At 40.7% G+C, this 18178-nt stretch overlaps 1 protein-coding gene across 1 annotated transcript in view; it reads left to right on the top strand.

The window, feature by feature from the left end:
* Window positions 1-7275: 7275 nt before the first annotated feature.
* LOC122797657 (serine/threonine-protein kinase Nek11-like) overlaps window positions 7276-18178 on the top strand; it is a 1134678-nt gene continuing 1123775 nt past the window's right edge. Inside the window, exons 1-3 of the mRNA XM_044066198.1 lie at window positions 7276-7356; window positions 7403-7596; window positions 7691-7769. Of these exons, the coding sequence (XP_043922133.1) occupies window positions 7276-7356; window positions 7403-7596; window positions 7691-7769 (354 nt within the window). The remainder of the gene's footprint in view (window positions 7357-7402; window positions 7597-7690; window positions 7770-18178) is intronic.

The raw sequence follows: 18178 nt of genomic DNA, 5'->3' as shown, positions 1-18178 counted from the left end.
TCAAGTGGCCCTACAAAAATCCTTAAATGTATAAATATAAATGAGATAATGAAATAAATATAAAACATTGGGGAAGCACTATTGATGATGCCTGTATGTGTGTCTGAGTGACAGTGCATTAAACAGTATATCCTTAATATATTTTCAAGTTTCCACATTTTAATAACCATAATGTTGGTTTACTCATGGTCTATTACTAATTATGATAAAATGCCATGCTTGCACATGGTTAATGCTGTATTTATTTAAGACTGCTGTGATTTTATCATGGGATTAAAGCCTTATTTATATAATAGAAAATCTGCAAATACTTTAGCCGACACATACTTAATCTTATGGAATTCTTCTGTATTTGTAATTTACTTGCATATCTAATTTATATATTGGTATAAACCTCCAGGTTTACATAATAGTATCAATAACACTAGCATAAATAAAGCTCAACCTAAGAGTAAAAAAACATAGCCTAAGTCTAAATGACAATTACTGATATATTTCTGTCAATGTGCTTAAAGCATGATCTCTGCAGGAAACTTGCAATTATATTACATGTTTTATGAGCAGTTTTGGTTGTCCCGTCCCCCCTTTAAATGGCCACACTACACACATGAAGACATTTGACGACCTTTATTAAACTGTATTATACAATGAACTGTGTACACAAAAACCAACATTAATTATCTTCTTCAGCAACGATGATCTCCGGGCAGCATCACCACTCACCCTGGACGAACTTTACCTCAAGGCAGTGTACCAACTCACCCTGATACCTTCTCCACCGGGGCAGCGTACCTACTCACCCACATAAAGAGGCAGCGTACCTACTCACCTCACCACCATACCAAACCATAAACCAATAACCACTCCTTTAGAGGGGGAACAGAAGAGGACAATCCTGTCCCTCTTCTCCGCCACCAGCCTGATCCCAGGCTGTTCCCCCTCCTAAACCCTGGCTGCAATCATATCCTCTAAAAAGAGTTTCAGATGCAAATTAAAAAGATCCAGACCCACGTCATTAAGGTGTACTCTATCTGTTCGATACCAAGACTCCTCTCCATCCCCAAAATCTCTATGGTCAATAGTATGCATCCCCAAAAAACTTAATTGCCTAGCCAACCTTTGATTAACACACCTTCTAACCCTTTCAATCACCTTATAACTATATGCGGCCCTCCAACACAAATGCGGAACCAACTCTGACCACACAATTTCCATACCTGGGTACAATGCCTGTAATCTCATCAAATCTCGCAGCATAATGTCCACCAATTGTTTTTTAGAAATGATGCCCAAGTCATTGCCCCCTAAATGAAGGGCTAGTATACAAGGACAACCCACCTTCAGTTTAGCCCTCTCAAATTCATGTAACAACCCATCCCACCTAAGCCCCCTAACACCATGCCAGGACACTGACCATCCTAAATGTGCTAAACCCAAATTTACCCCATCATCCCCAACTAAAGCACACTTCTCTGCCCAGTGGATGAATGAATGCCCCAAGATGATAATGTGCTTCCCTAAAAGAAAAGAAGAAAAATTAATAATCAGACCATAACTTATCTAATATAAGACAAAAATGCATTTGAAGACCACCTCCCCACTCTTTTAATCAATTCAATAGAACTACCCTCTCTAGCTAAATCTGAAGCCCTACCTATCCTGAACGAGTGAGCTGCAAACCTCTCCACCAGAAATCCCATACAACATAAAACCTTCCTCACCAAAAGTATGAATGTACTACTCAACACCACCTTCCCATCCACTGAACAAAAAATTAACTGATCCACACTCCCCTTTTGCCTCCTCACAAATTCTTTTGCCCACATTACTGGACAAATGCAAGGATTCTTGTCAGTTTTAAGCACCACCACACATCCCCTACCCAACTGATCTGTCTTACTCCTCCTTAATGCAATAGTAACCTCGCCCTCACCTATAATGACATCCTTCCAATATAATGAGCCTAACAACTCCGAAATATAAAAAGCGCCAAAATATAACCATGTACATAACGTACACCACATAAAATAATCCATAGACCCCTTCTGCAACAAACCTAATCCTTTCAACAAAACTTTCAGTATAACCCACATAAGTGGCCAGCGAATATCCTTACATTCCACCACCATTCTCCCCCAACCCCTCAACATACACCCTAATGTCCAAGACTTAGTGAAATCCTGCAACCCCACTACCTTAGCGAAAATGCTAATTGCAGCCAAATCCACCTTAACCATCTGCAAAGCCCTGCGTAACCCCCAAACATGAGCTACATATTGCAGTAGTAATTCCTCTGACCATACCCCTTCCTCCTCTGGCAGCTGCAAAATAAACTGATTAAAATCAAATAGAGCCCTACCATACGCCTTCTTTGTAGAAGGGGCCCAGGAATGCCGTACCAACCACCTGGCTACATTGACCCAAGATTCAACACCTTCTCTGGCAGGATTTCTGGCACCTCCTCTGCCCATGGGACCAACCATTGAAACCTGCCAAACTGAAATCGGGACAAGTTATCAGCGATCTCATTCCTTACGCCAGGCACATGCACTCCTGTAAAAGAAAAATTTATTAGAAGGCTCTGCAAAACCAATTTACGTAATACCAACAATAACAAGCCCAACTTAGCTGTCTTCTTTTGCAATACCCTCACTAGTCATATTGTCACAGTGAAAAACTACACATTTACCCCTCAATTGCTCCTTCCATACCACCGAAGCTGCCCATATAGGCATAAATTCCAGAAAGGCCTCATCCCGCTTCCATACCTCCTTCCAATCCTGAGGCCATTCAGCTACAAACCACCGACCCCTGAAATAGGCCCCCATGCCAGCCCTCCCAGCTGTGTTCGTAAACAACTGAAGTTCCTCCTGCCCCACCCAGTCTGACTGCCAAAAAGATATCCCATTAAATTGTTGCAAAAACCCATTCCATAACACCAAGTCCTCCCACACTAGTTGGGTTACCCTAATCCAATGGTGTTTGCTCTTACCTCCTTTCAGCAAATACGCCAGTGACCTGTAAAAAGCTCGCCCTGGGTGTACCGCTCGACAGGCAAAATTCAAAAGCCCAAGCAACTTCATAGCTGGACAAATCTGAATCTTATCCTTACCCAACACCGAACGTATCACCGACCTCAGCCTCTCTATTTTATTCTCTGATAAACAAAACAGTCCCTGCTCCGCATCAACTGTTAATCCAAGAAATTCTAATGCCCTTGCCAGACCCTCCATCTTATGCTGAGCCAATGGTAACCCTAACTCCTCACACATAATCATAAACTCCCGCAAACCCTCCTGTGCTACTATCCTTCCTTTGCCCACCTACAAAAAGTCATCTAAATAATGCACTGCCTTTTGAGTCCCCACTTTCTGCTGCCAAATCCAATGCAATACTGTACTGAACTTCTCAAAAGTCACACATGCCATTGAACAACCCATAGGCATAGCTTTATCAAAGTAGTACTTATCTCCTACCCGCATCCCCAATAGCAGCCAATCCTCATTCTTAATAGGCAACAACCAAAAAGCTGACACAATGTCGACCTTAACCAACCATGGCTCCCTAAATTCACTAATCACTTTCACTGCATCATCTAAGGAAGCGTAATGCACCGTAACCTCCTCTTCTGCAATAAAATCATTTACTGAATTCCCTTCCGGATAAGACAAGGAATGTATCACTCTGAATTCCCCTTCTCGCTTCTTCGGCACCAACCCCAAAGGTGACACCCTGTAAGCACTAAAAGGCGGATTGTCAAAAGGACCCAATAACCGCCCCGCCCTACTCTCTTTCTCCAGTAAAGCCTCCAAGATGTCCTCTTTACCTTGAACAGATCATAAATTCTTGCAACCCCCCCCCACACCTTCCCACGGTGGACTTAATAGGAATCCCCCCTTGAAAACCATGTATTATCTCCTCTTTGATGGCCAAGCCAGGAAACCGATGAAGCATACTCTGGAGAACCTCCACCTTAATAGGGAATGGCGCCCCTCTCTCTATTGCCTCTAAAGAACCCGAGTCCAAATCCCAGGACCCACGAAAATTACCCCTCCCCCAGGCTGGCTGAAAGCCTTGCCCAGCAAATCCACTCTCGCGACCCATAACATTGGAGTTCTAGGACAAATCCTGCCGACCACAACTAGTGGCCGAATGACCCCCTCCACATCTTGAACAAACATGGGCAAATTTGCACCCCACCCATGAACAGGAGCCACTATTAAATGACCAACACACACCCGCTGTTTCCGGCCCACTCAACCTTCTGTTAAAGCCCCTGTAACTATCCATCATTGTAGCCAACCATAGATATGGGTGACGCACCTTCCAATGAAGTGACTGGTCCACAACCTTCCGTTTGCAGAAATGCTGATCATACCAGAGCCATGCATTACCCGGCCTTAACCGCTGCACCTCATAAATGGTAAGGAAATAGCCTAGCAGTGGCAGAGCCAAGGACCTGTACTTCTCCAGCTGCACTGCCATAAAATAAATAAAGCCAACCACCCAATTATCCCATGTCCTAGGGTGAAGCTTACCTACCCTCTGCCTTCCCAATGCTGCTAAGGCCGCTAACATGTCCTTACTGTTAGAGGACTCTGCTTCCACTAGCTGTTGGACTCCTTCTCCATTGATTAGCTCAAAGAAATCCACATACTCCCCTTTCCAAATTTTTTCCTTAACCGGACCCGAAATGTGTGGAGTCAGAATAACTGCTCCTGTCCCCTACCCCAAAGATTGGATAGCCAACCAGTCCCCAGGCCGCAGCCCAAAATCAGAGTCTACCTCCAAGCCCAAGCCCGAACTGTCCCCGAAACCCACCGCTCCCCATCGTACCTCTAACTGGGCTAGCTGCCTCTGTGCCTCCTCTATCCCTTGCACACCGCCCCTGAGATCCCCAACTGACAAGTCGTCATCCCTCCCCACCTGACAATCCTCAACCCCTAGCTCCCCCAGCAATGCTGCCATAATAAAACCATTACCTGCACCTTCATCTTGCGATGTGCTGGGAACCGATGTCTCCCCTGCTATCACCTGCTGCGATGCCTGTTGCTTCCCCCCCCCGGCTGGGGTTCTCACTGCCATGCGTCGCCTCTTCCGACCTGGGGTCTGTTCAGGTTCCTGTACCACCTCCGATGTTGCCGCCTCCTGGAACAGTTCCTCCGCTTGGGCCACAGTTGCTTGCCACCTCTGCCTTAGCTCTGGTAATTTGGCCATCTGTAAAAAAAGAAACAAAATATTAGCACTATTCTATAAGCCCGACTGCCCTACCCCCCCAACCCCTAGTATTGCTTTGCCCTTACACCTTAACTTATCCCTGTCTGCCCACCATCACCTTTCACCCATCCTGTCAGCCACACCTCCTACCATTAGTACCCCTTCCTACCCTAGCATAACCCCTATCCATATCCCTCCCCATATGTATCTATGGAGAGGAAAAAAATAATAATAATAATGAATTAATTAAGTCCCTCTAACTATCTCCCAATCTACCAGCCACCCAATCCCATCACCATTCACACAAACAAGCCTAAAAACACTTACCTTCCCTCCCAGCGTGATCCTCCATATAGGTAATGGCTAATCAATGCATTGCGCATGCGTGAATTGGTGCTAGGACCTAACGGCCGAAAGAACGGCAGAAGCAACCTGCTACACCACCAGGGAGGACAGAGAAGCCATTTCACCATCACCAAAATCCAGGACGGAGGGACACCCGATCGGCCATGACGTCATCCTGAAGACGGGAGGACCGAAGAAGACTGACTGACACTCACGAACCCACCAGGGTGCATGAACCGTAAACCACCACTATACCACCGATGAAGAAGCATGATGGACCCCCGAATGCATGCCACAACCCCCGGGATAGCAACTACAGACACAGTGGCCCACAAACCCACCAGGAAGAAGATATTCCACCACCACCACTGAATCCCAAGATGGAGGGACACCCAGACGACCGCGACACCATCCTGAAGGGAAACCAGAGAAGACAAACGGACACCCACAAAACCCCCCAGGGAGCGCGAACAGAAAACCTGCCACTACACCAATGAAGATGAAGCCAGATGCAACGATGGACCCCCGAGGAGATGATCCACCACTATACCCCAATGCTACCACCTACCACGACCACCGGGAGAACATTTACCCCAGAAATGGACACAACCAGCCCACGAACCCACCAGGGAGCACGAGGGGATGATGCACAACTACCCGCCAACCTAACTGGGACCAGATTACACCGATGGACCCCCCTTTGCCTACCATGACCACCGGGAGAATGCCTTTCTTTATTTTTTTTTTATATATACCCTGACCGCATGGCTCAATGGCCTACTACACGAAGGAGCTAACGACAGGCCCAGCCTCCCCCATGGATGTCACTTGACCGCATGGCCCCACCGAAACAAGGCCCGACGAATCCCCAGGAGACCGGCGGACAACAGGGAGCAAAGAAAAAACTTCAACACACACAGGTAAGCCTAGCACTACTCCCATTCACTTCATTTTATATATATATATATATATATATATATATATATATATATATATATATATATACATATACATATTTTTTTTGTCCACCCCCCCCAACCATTCACCCACGCACACACACACCCACACATACAGTACTCTATCACCCTTTCCTACCAGTAAGCTCAAACTATATTTCCAGACTCCAGCCCCCCCTTAAATTAACCTCTAGAAAACACCAAAGGGGGGAGTGACCCAGACCATCTAACCCCTTCTCTCCCCACCATCCAAGGCCTACCTTCATCCACAATACCTACAGGTCGTCTGGACGTAAGCTAGTTGTCACTCCACCAACTCATGCCAAATGTGCCTACTTCCTTTAATCCCAAACCCTTAGTACTGTCAGAGGTCCCACTTACTCCTACCTCACTTCCTTTTACATCTCCCTCTCTCCTTAACCCTTTCGCCATCACAAACCCACTATCCTAACCAACTACAATCCTTACCTTCCTTTCTACCACTATACCCTCCCCACACCCCTTTACCCCCTTACTCGAGGGACCGGGACAACTTAGTTTGTCCCAAACTGCATTTGTCAGAATGCAGACTTGGCATTTACTCTGCAGAAGTATTCAGTTCTGTAAGCTCAGTAAAGAATGCTTATTTGAATGATGAATGCTAAAAATGTTTATCACAGGAGCTAATGTTAAAACATTTACTTATAAAAGTCACAATGCATTCTTATAAAGGGCATTTATCATAAAGTGATCAGGTTATCTAATGTGGATGCAGAATATGCATTTATCCTTGTTACAATTTTTATGTCAGTCTGAAATCAATAGTAACTTTTCTTCAGTACAGAAGAATTTGTTTCCAGTAGGTAATCAAATTTTAGACAGTATGAGATATATTATATGTTCAGTGCTTTATTAATACCATTCTAAATCCACTTGATTTCATATACAGGTCTCTAGCTTGCATATTGTATGAGATATGTTCCCTAGAACATGCATTCAGTGGACACAGTTTCTTGACAGTTGTTCTTAAGATCGTTGAGGGTGAGACTCCATCACTGCCAAGCAGATATTCACCCAAGCTAAACAGTATAATGCAAAGGTATGTTTTTTTTTTTTTTGTGGTAGAATTTCACTTATTTTTTACTTTCAGTTAGCTGGTTGTTAATAGTATTTACACTCTCTTTTTATTTCAGCATGCTTCATAAAGATCCATCAGACAGGCCATCAGCTTCAGAACTTCTGAAAATACCATACATTGCTGAAAAGCTTGAGGTACGATAACGGAAAATACATAAATAAGGTTTATTTGCCTATGAAGTGTGTATTGATATGTATCATTTAACAACTGGCCTTCACATTGACAACTGCACTACACCTTGTGGAGCTTAAACTGGATGAGGTGTTACATCAGTGAAACAGAGTTGTTTGATGACTATTTTACATAGGAAATCACTACTGTTGTGTGTGGTTTCTAAGTGCAATGGCATTGATTCCTTATTTTTAAGAGATCTATCCTTTCTTTATGGTTGTATGACTGTGGAGTTGGCATATATATAAATTTGAGGTGGGGTGAGAGACTTATTACTAACCCCCATATGGGAGATCGGGGGTGAATTAATTTGTTTTTCATATGGACAAGATTATTACTGATTGGTGTCATCTGGTTATAACCTCATGCAGATACAATTCAGTAAGTCATAGTAAAAACCCTGTTAACACCCATGACTTTAGTAACATAGGAACATAATAAATAATGCCAGACAAGTGATCACTGGAACCATAATTTGCTTAGTTGTATATGCCTTTAAGTAGCTGCACTACTTTGTAGTGTAGTGCAGATTATGACGGACAAAAGACCTGAGTGAGTCAATCCACTCACCTTATAAATACATTAAATAAATGAATAAATGAATGTCTGGGCAGCACAGTGTTACATAGGTTAGCATTAGTTCTTTCCAGTTCTTTCTACCCTTTTCAAGTATTTTTGGTGCTCACCTCCCAAATCGAGTAGGTCTGCACACATTTTTATTCTGTCTGTAACTTTTAACTTTAATCTGACAGATCACAATCACAGAGTGTTAACTCAGCTGTAGACCTCAAGGAAGGATTATGATGCCTGTTTGGGATTAGTCCTGTCTGTATTATTTATTTATTGACATTTGTTTACCAGGAAAGTTCGACTGGTCAAAAAGTGCCCCTTTTCATTAGAGGCCTGGAGAGAAGAGCTGCAAGGTGTCATATTTAATGCAATCAATATTTATAATACATTTTATAATGCAGTTTTAGTGAATACATGGGATAATAGTCAGCATAATAACATTTGTATTGATATTCACAGATATTATACAAGCTTTGTATAGAAATAGAAAAGTGATGCATAAGATAGGTAGAAATGATTTAAGAAAAACAATAGAATGAGGTGTTAGAAGAGATAAGCAAGTTTGAGTGTTAATAGAGAAGTACTGATGGAAAAGTAATTTGGTTGTGCTAATTAAAAGGAGGTATAGTAGTTTAAGTAGTGCAATATAGTGAGGTAGTAAAGGTAATGAAGGATGTTAGAGTGCTAATTCTCAGATAAAGAGCAGGGACAAAGCCAGGAGGCAGAGAGGAAGTCTTTTAGTAATTGTTTGAAAATATGAAGGTGTGTGATGGACCCAACTGATAGAGGAATTTTATTCCAAGTTCTAGCTGCAGTATTGATATAGAGACTGACCCCAATAGCCCTTCATGGTTTGTCGATGCTAAGCAGTCATTTATTATTTGGCCAAAGGGTACGATTTTGAAGATAGTATTAGAGTAGGTGTCTAACTGCTGAGCAGATGGATGGGGTATGAATGATTTAAACCTAAGACTTATTGGGAATAGTGACCCATGGCATTTAGGAAGGGCTTATCAGTTCAGAAACAGACAAATAACAGTCACATCAACAGAAAAGATGCAGTTTATTATGCTGGGACATATAAAAAAATACTCTTTGCAGATTGCTTTTCCTTTGTTTGGGGGCCTTTTCAAGAGAGAAGAGAACAATAAAATTTGCAGCAGTTCTTTGTAAATACTGAACGTCATATTGAGATCAAAACTGCATGATTTGATACAGGGTTTCTGTGTATTATTAAATGACAGAAGGGAAATATTTCATCAACCATTTTATTTCATTTATGACCTGGTTTTAAATGATTAATCCTACGTGCCCCTTTCCACATTCGATACTGCTGGATAATATATGTAGAATCTGACAGATGTACCTTTAGACTGACAAGACTAAAACTTGTGTCTACATGGTATTGCTCTCAAGATGCCTGTGGTCTTGATGCATGTGTACTGTATCACCAGAGACACTACATTGTGACCCTAGTCCGACAGTACAGGCTGCACTGCAGTCGAGACAACTTATATTCTGTTCACTGTGTTCTAAACTACTGGCACATTGTCAAATTTGTTTGCAGAACAAATTACACAGGAACATAGCAGTGATATATATTCTTTACTGCAAGTTATATGCATTGGCATATATAAGTCTGGGTGGGGGTTCTTCCACATGGAAAGTTCAGGGTAGAAGAATACATTTTTTTTGTTTTTTATCTGCACAAAGTTATGACTGGTTGCTTTCATCTGGTTGTAACGCCAGCAATAATTCCCTAATCTATATCAGTGTTATTTACACTAAACATCCAACTATTTAAACTTTGTAAACATACTCATTGTCATTTTTATGAATGTTTATATTGTGGTTTTGTTTTATATCCTGGCATGTGCCTGGAAGACATGCAATGGGAGTCTAGTTAAATTAACAAGATGGGGATTGAAAGGTTTTCTACCATAAATAGAGATTCAGACACCGAGGGCTAAACAGTTCTGATGTAAGATGTAAGGGACATCAGAGAAAACATAGTTGGCTGCCATGCCATGCAGAAATGTTGTTGGCATAGTGGAATCATTTCACCATATGCTGACATTCCAAGCAAACACTGTAATGTAAATGTAACATGCACAATCCTGAAAGTGGGCAGGTGCTTGATGTAGGATAGGTTTGTGCAGGACAAGATTTCCAGTGAAAGTAACACCTACCTAATCGGTTTGCAGCATTCCACTTTATAGATTGTATATGTTTTGCAAATATCCAAGCACAGTGCTTGCCTGTGATCAAAACAGTGTCTACAGCAGTATCCTCATGATTATCACATTCCAAGGTTATGGTTCAAACTTAAGCAAACATTTTGCTGTATGGCACAGCTGCTGTCCATTCTTACATTTCCTAAGCCTAGTTGAACAGGGTAGACCAAATATACCTCTGCCCAGCTAAAGATCCCAGATAGTCCTACAGGTTCCATAGGCATTTCCAGAAAAGCTGAGAGAGATATAATCTCTCCAGCGTATCCTGAGTTTGTCCTGTGGACTCTTCCCATTGTGCCTTGCCTTACACATCCCCAAGGGACAATCCCCAACATGCATCTTTGCTAGTTCCCAAACAACCTCAAACAACTATTTTTTACCTGTTGGAACAGGGAGTATTCTCTAAGATTCTCATGTATTTCACAGATAGTGAACCCAGCCACCATACAATGGAACCTGATTTGTACCCTGTGTATCCCTGATTTCATCATTATAATCACTACCAAATGCTTGTGATCACAAATGAAGTCAGGGACATAAGGACTTCATTCTATGACTTGAGGTTCACCATCACAGTTCAGTACAACTGCTATGTACTTTCAGATAAACATCCAGCCTGATTGCTTCTCCAGTACCTAAGGGTGCTTATCTGGCCATTGAGATGCACTGTTTCATCCTTGTAGCTCTTAAGTAACAACATAAAACCAGGAAATGCAGACTACTGCCAGTCATTAAAAATATCCAGGATGTTCTAAAGAAAGCCCACACTTATGGCAGCTGTGAAATCTCAGGAACAATACTGTTGTGAAACTGGTCACATGATCTAAGGAACACACAGGTCTTGCTAAAGCACTAGAATTACAATTTCTGCACCATTTGAAGAATGGTGTCTACTAGCTGTAGGCTTACATCATTACAAGAAAGCACACTTCTCATTGAAATTGTCACTGCTTGGGAAGCAAGCAGCAGAAAATTTACATAAGGAAAATAAAAGTAAATAATCAATGTACACATCATAAGCTAGACATTAGAAATGATGAGACTGGTACAGTGTAATGGTTATGTAGCAGTGATCTTCCAGGAAACATTGTGGAAGATATATAAATTCCCATATGTGGGCATTTTTCTCATTAGAAATAAAGTATTTCTTATATCAAGCCAAAACAACTGACATGTTTCACATTCCCATTTTTTCCACCCAATGATACTTAAGAGGTTGCCAAGAATGAGGAGCATGCAGATCACAGAATTCTGTTAGGATGAGAGATGTGGAATAGAGGTGCATCTTACATCTCCATAATTCTTAAGCTGTCCTAGTACAAATTGGTTCCTCTGTGGAGGCACTAACAGTGGAGTCAAAACAGAATGATTGGTAATACCACATCAAAGGCTCACAACATGGTTGCACCAGACTCCGGAACTGAAGTAAAGAACTGCTGATGGGGGGATTCCATAGTTAGGAAGATAGAATTAAGGAAGGGAAATGTCAGGGAGTTAAGGTGCCTGCCTGGTGCCATGTGACCAAACAAATTCTTAGGATCATGGGGAGAATTGCACATGAAATGAATATGATGTTATTCTCACCTACAATCAAATGGCCTGACTAGGAAAGAAGCAGAGGTGATTTAATGAGATGTGTAAACCTAGAGAGAGTCCTCTGACAAACAGCATGTACAGGCATGTTCTCCAAGGTTTTATTGATCCATGATGTGGGTAAGGCTGAGGTACACTGTACAACACTTTCAATGTAAGACTTCATTGTATAACTGTACCACTGGTGCAGAGCTCACAGTTTTGATTTCACTAGTGACCTAAGATCAAGTTTTATGGATAAGTGGTTATACGCATATAATGATCTGCATCTGCCTGTAAACGAAGAAACGGAATTCTTGTTGATATGTTTAAGTGTTTCATCAGTAAGTCATTAGTCATAAGGAAAATGTATGCACATGCACACAAACACACACAGGGTCATATACACACAGACAGACAGACAGACACACTAAAAATATGAAAGTCTTTCCTCCATCCTTAAAATATAAAATTAGATAGTTATAATATTTTGCAATGTGGTTCTCAGAACTGGTGGTATCAAAGTTAATGGAGAAAAGAATAAAGTAAACAAAGTAAAGTACGTAGCACATGTTAGAGGACACAGAAGGATAACAATAGATTCAACAGTTAACATAGTAACAGATATAGAATTGGCATGCTGTGTGAAATAATATGTAATTTATGTATTAAGTACAGTAGCTGTAACCCCTTTCTCACACCTCTGATAAACAATGATGTTACACAACTGGCATTACAGCGACTTTTTGTGTGCCCTCCATACCACACCTCTCAATTGCTTAGTGTAAGAAATCTGAACAAAGCCTAAAATAATGGGGGGGACATTGGCCTAAAAACAGGGACAGATTTTAAATACTGCTCTTATAAATATAGAAATTTGCTAGAATAACAGCATTTGTGTTAGCATGCATTTTCTGAAGGATATGGCATCTGAAACTCAAATGTATGTTATTTAGTGACTTCAATCCTTAATGATTTGCCAGAAAACCACATATTTTATGAAGAACAGACCAAAACAAAGAGGCAAAAATCTGGACAGTCTGTGAAAATCTGGAAAGTTGAGAGGTATGCTACACACACACACACACACACACACACACACACACACACACACACACACACACACACACACACACACAAAAGAGAGTTGACTACAAATACTGTCCCAGAAAATCCTTGCAATTTAATTTTTTTTTTTCTTATGGATAGAATTTGCCAGTACCCTAAATGGTTTAGTCACTACATGACTGATTCAATTTCTTAAACCCAAAGGGATGAAAATACTTATCATTTTTGCATTATGGCCTTCAAATAATATATTTGCTTTTTTGCCTAATAATTCTTTCATTTTCACTGGAAAATAACCATTCCATTCATAAAGTGTCATTGCATTGATTTTGCTTGCTGTTTAATAGCTCCTACGGAAATTATCAGAGAAGTTTATGCATATAGTTTTCTTCCAATAGTATGAAAGTCATTTAAGGTCACTGGAAATTTTCTGAAATAACATACTTACTAACATCGGAAAATCATAATTAATAAACTTTCAATGTATACTATAAATTATCCACACTCTTTGAAGTTAGGTCAGTTATCTGGAAAGGCATTTTGCAAACTCATAATGTTAGCTTACACTTTGAACTAATGCTTCCACTAAAAATATATGTGCTCTCCAGTTCCTTTCCAATAGAATATTGGTATTTATTCTTCACACTTCCAGAAGAGAAGATGTTGCAACTTGCTGCAAGAAGCAGTTGGCTTCCATTTTAAAGAATGCTCCATCTCCTACTCACCTTAATTTTTAAGATACCACAATGTGGTCACTCACTAGATCAAGACTCTAAGCTGAGACCTTAATGACCCCAAACTCTGTCTGCTCAATAACACCTTAAATGTTACCCTGTTTGTTCTTGCCCCAAACATTATTAATGTCTTATTTACAGAAATTAGAAACTGCATATATATGAAAATTAAATTATAAGTTACTGCCCCACCTAAGAGAAGGAACAGTATGTAACTGTTTTCTGCACCCACATTAGTTTACATTTATGCTGTCGTAGAGGTTCTTTACTACCACAGAGTTAATCATAATGCTTTGCAGCAGTGCCGCAGTCCTAGTTATAGTTTACTGAAATTGTATACTCATATTTTGAATGTGTTTTTATCAGAGCCATACCTAATTCATTTGGCACCCTGTGCAGTTCCCTGACCTAGTGCCCCTATCTCAAAGCTGAACACAAAATAGTTATTCTTTCCTGAAATTGTAGGAGCATATAACAGCTTCCTATATTTTTCAGTACAAACTGAGTGCTTCAGCCGTGATGACAAATGTAGTTATGCCTTCATTTATGAAGGTCTCATCAGATAAGCACTGTGGTTGGTTGAGATCAAAGTGTGTGTGTGTGTGTGTGTGTGTGTGTGTGTGTGTGTGTGTGTGTGTGTGTGTGTGTGTGTGTGTGTGTGTGTGTGTGTGTGTGTCTTTATAGCATGTTAAGTATAACTATAGTTCTCTTCAACATTTTTTTATCTTTAAGGATGTGCCTTTAAGGCACACTGTATAGAGTATCCCTAGTGTCTAGTGTTCCCCCAACCCACCTGTTTAGTGTCCTCCCTGGTGTTCATTGTTTTTCCCATCCCTGTTATGTGTTAAGTGCTATTATAGCACAAGGAATTTATCCCTGGTATCTGGTGTTTCCTCCATTTTGTGTAAATGCCTCTTCCACACAAGAAGTTATTCCTGGTGTCTAGCATTCCCAAAACCATATACGTATAGTAATCCCCAGTGTCTAGTGCTCCTCTGTGTCTACTGTTCCTCCTGAATATATTGTTAGAGTTACCCCTGGTGCCCCTCCACCCACAAAGCTTGAATGATCCCTGGTTGTTAGTGTCCCTCCCGACCCAATTTTGCAGGACTTGCTTGTTAGTCTAAGGGAGTGTAGAGATGAGACAGCTACCACAAGCCACAAATGCTCACACACACACACACACACACACACTCATTCCTCTTCTCACCCAATAACACTAACACTAATCCATTCTCCCATACACACACACTTACCTAACTAACCTCCTCACTAACCACTCCTACTGCAACCTCCCATATAGAAACATGCTCGCACATATACTCACACATGCAGCCCCTCAGGAACCCCCCCTCTAAACTCCCCAGCAATTACCTTTATGATGATGGATGTTAATGACCTTTTGGCATGTTCATTGCCAAGAGTGGTCAGGAGCAGACATGCTAATTTACTCAACTGAGCGATTCTGTGAATCATTTAGCTGAATAAATGCCTTACTGCAGGCAGTTTCAAGGGGAAAGCACATGGCTACATAGCTTATGCCACTCCACCCGACTGCCTCATTAGCATTTAGCATGGCTGAAGAGACAGTCCACTGCAGTTCTGCACATCTTCATGTTGCAGCACCATGGTAGGATTGTCTCTGAATCAGAAATGTTTAGTGTGAGGCATACACATTGTGTGCATCTCACAGTAACCTTTCTGAATCATGCCCTTTATGTTCGCATATGTTTATAGCCTGCCTTTGATTTGCTCTGGATATTTTCTTTGAGGCAGTGGTATTGAAATGGATCCCTGCGGATGAGTTCTTCACCTCTCTGAATAAACAAGCAGATAATTAAGTGAATATTTCTTACTTTTATGATTAGCTTTAATTCCCCTAATAACGTGACCAAACCTTAAGGAAAAGATTATGTATAAGTGTAGTCTTTTTATATGTATCATTCCTGGGACTTCTCATATACTTGTTGTAATGCCTCCTTTCCCAATACTTCTGAAACAGTAACAGTTTGTTCTAAAAAATTATACAGTTTAGTTCTTTATTCAGAAAAACATTTTGTATGTATCTATCCTAACAATGTACATTAGGGTACATGTAACATTCATTTATGTTTTAATGATATAAATTAGGATTTTTTAATTGCTTTATAATTCCTTATGGTTGGTCATTTTAAATTTAAACTTTAGTACCTTCTACCTAAATATTTATTTTTAATTTATAATCATTTTTATTAGTAAATTATAAAAGGCCACTATGGTCTTTGATGATAATCTATCAATTTTTTTTGCAAAGACTCTCAAAGCAGGTTCAGATATTGGAATCATGTTCACTATCCTTATTGCATCCAGTTAAAAATATTGGCACCTATATTTGTGAAACAATATGACTTAATCACTGTATTTTCCCCTGTGCCTGAGTTTTTGGACAGGTTCACTGGCACAGATTCACTTATTTTCCATTGCTTGCACTATGCGGGCATCCTCCTTTTGTGCTGCCATCAAAATTGAGTGCTCGTGCTCAATTATGAATGAAACGAGATGGCTTAAGCCATAAATATCTGTGAAATACATTCTGCTTACTCACCATAATTTGGACCAGGACAATTTTTTTTATCTGCTTTAGACCTTTTCCATGACATCAGTAAATTCCATCAGTGCCTGACATTTAACAGTACTATTTAATGCCTCCATCAGTTAAGCTCAGCTCCCCCCAGCAGATTGCTACATTGTGGAGATGGAATTGGGAGTCCTTCATAAAAACAAACACTGAAAGGGACATCTGAAAAACTGTCAGTCTAGGATTTCTGATGTCAGTCTGAGATACCTAAGAGAAAGTATTAGGAATCCATGCCTAATATCTCTGGGTCTTTTTTGAAATATAGAAGTCAGTTTGCAGCCTATGAGGTCTTATCAGTCACTTCAGCTTTTATTACAGGAACATTTTTGACTTTGCATCCCCTTATAGATAAGTACTAGGCAATTACCCTGCAGACTATTACTAGAGTAGCCAATAACTCAAGGGCAGAATCAAAATCCTATACCTTGTACATGTGAGGTGAAAACCTTAACCATTATGCAAACCCTTTCAGCTACATACTCTATTAAGAAATGTATCAGAAGGGGGCTTTGCCAGCACTTGTTTTTGGGAGAAGATTTGGGTTGAAAGTTGACACCAAAGCCCCATGTTTTTCTCTCAGTGAGATTTGTAGTTCTGATAGAGAAATTGAGATGCAGTTTCCCCCAAAACATGTATATGTTTTAATTCTAATCCATATTGTTCATTTCATAGGTTCACAGGTTTATAGGTGTGTACTACGCTAACAAATGCGAGGGCCTTTTTAAGCCTAGCCATGCATCCCAAATCTCTGACATGTTCTGGTACCCTTGATAAGTGTAAGCAGGGGCTTGGGAGATGAAACATTTACTAGCAGAGTGGAGGTCTGGGAGATGAAACATTTACAAGAGTGTGCCAGGGAGATAAAACATTTATAAGCAGGGGCCTTGGAGACGAAACATTTACAGCCGAGGGCCTGGGAGATGACTAGGATTAGTAACACTGAACTGCCTTGGAGATGACTTTACAGTTCCTGTCAAGCATTTATTGGTGCCAACAAGAGTGTGTATCCTGCATGATGGAAATCTGAGTATATGCAAGAAAACATCATGCAGCTAGTATCTTGGAGGGAGAAATATTCAGATTTTTCTGACTCCAGATCTATATTAGTCCCTCAAACACGAGCCTTCCTTCCTCTCAACCTTTTAGCACAAGAAATCTAGGCAAAGCCTAAAATAAAGGAGGGACAAAGTCCCAAAAATATTACATTTTTTAAATATTGCTCTTATGGACTTAGAAAGTTGTTAGAATAACAGAATTTGTGTTAGCTTACATTTCTGAAGTATATGAAGTGTAAAACTCAAATGAATGTCATTGTTTAGTGATGCCAATCCTCAGTTATTTGCAGGAAACCACAACTTTCTAAGGAATAGACAAAAAATATGAGGCACAAATCTGGACATTCTGTGAATATCTGGACAGTTGAGAGGTATGCTTCGAGCTGATGCTAGCTTTCTGGTATCTTCCTCCCTGGCACACTGCAAAGCCTTCACTCTCTCATTTCCCATTTTCTAGTACTCAGTTCTCCGGCCACTCCTGGTTCTGATCACTAGTCAGTCACCTACTGTGCAGGATGATAA

This window comes from Protopterus annectens, chromosome 3.part1 (assembly GCF_019279795.1).
Source record: "Protopterus annectens isolate FY-2018-M chromosome 3.part1, PAN1.0, whole genome shotgun sequence".
Taxonomy (NCBI): Eukaryota; Metazoa; Chordata; order Ceratodontiformes; family Protopteridae; genus Protopterus; species Protopterus annectens.
The sequence above is the reverse complement of the archived record's forward strand: the minus strand, read 5'-3'. Positions and strand labels throughout refer to the sequence as shown.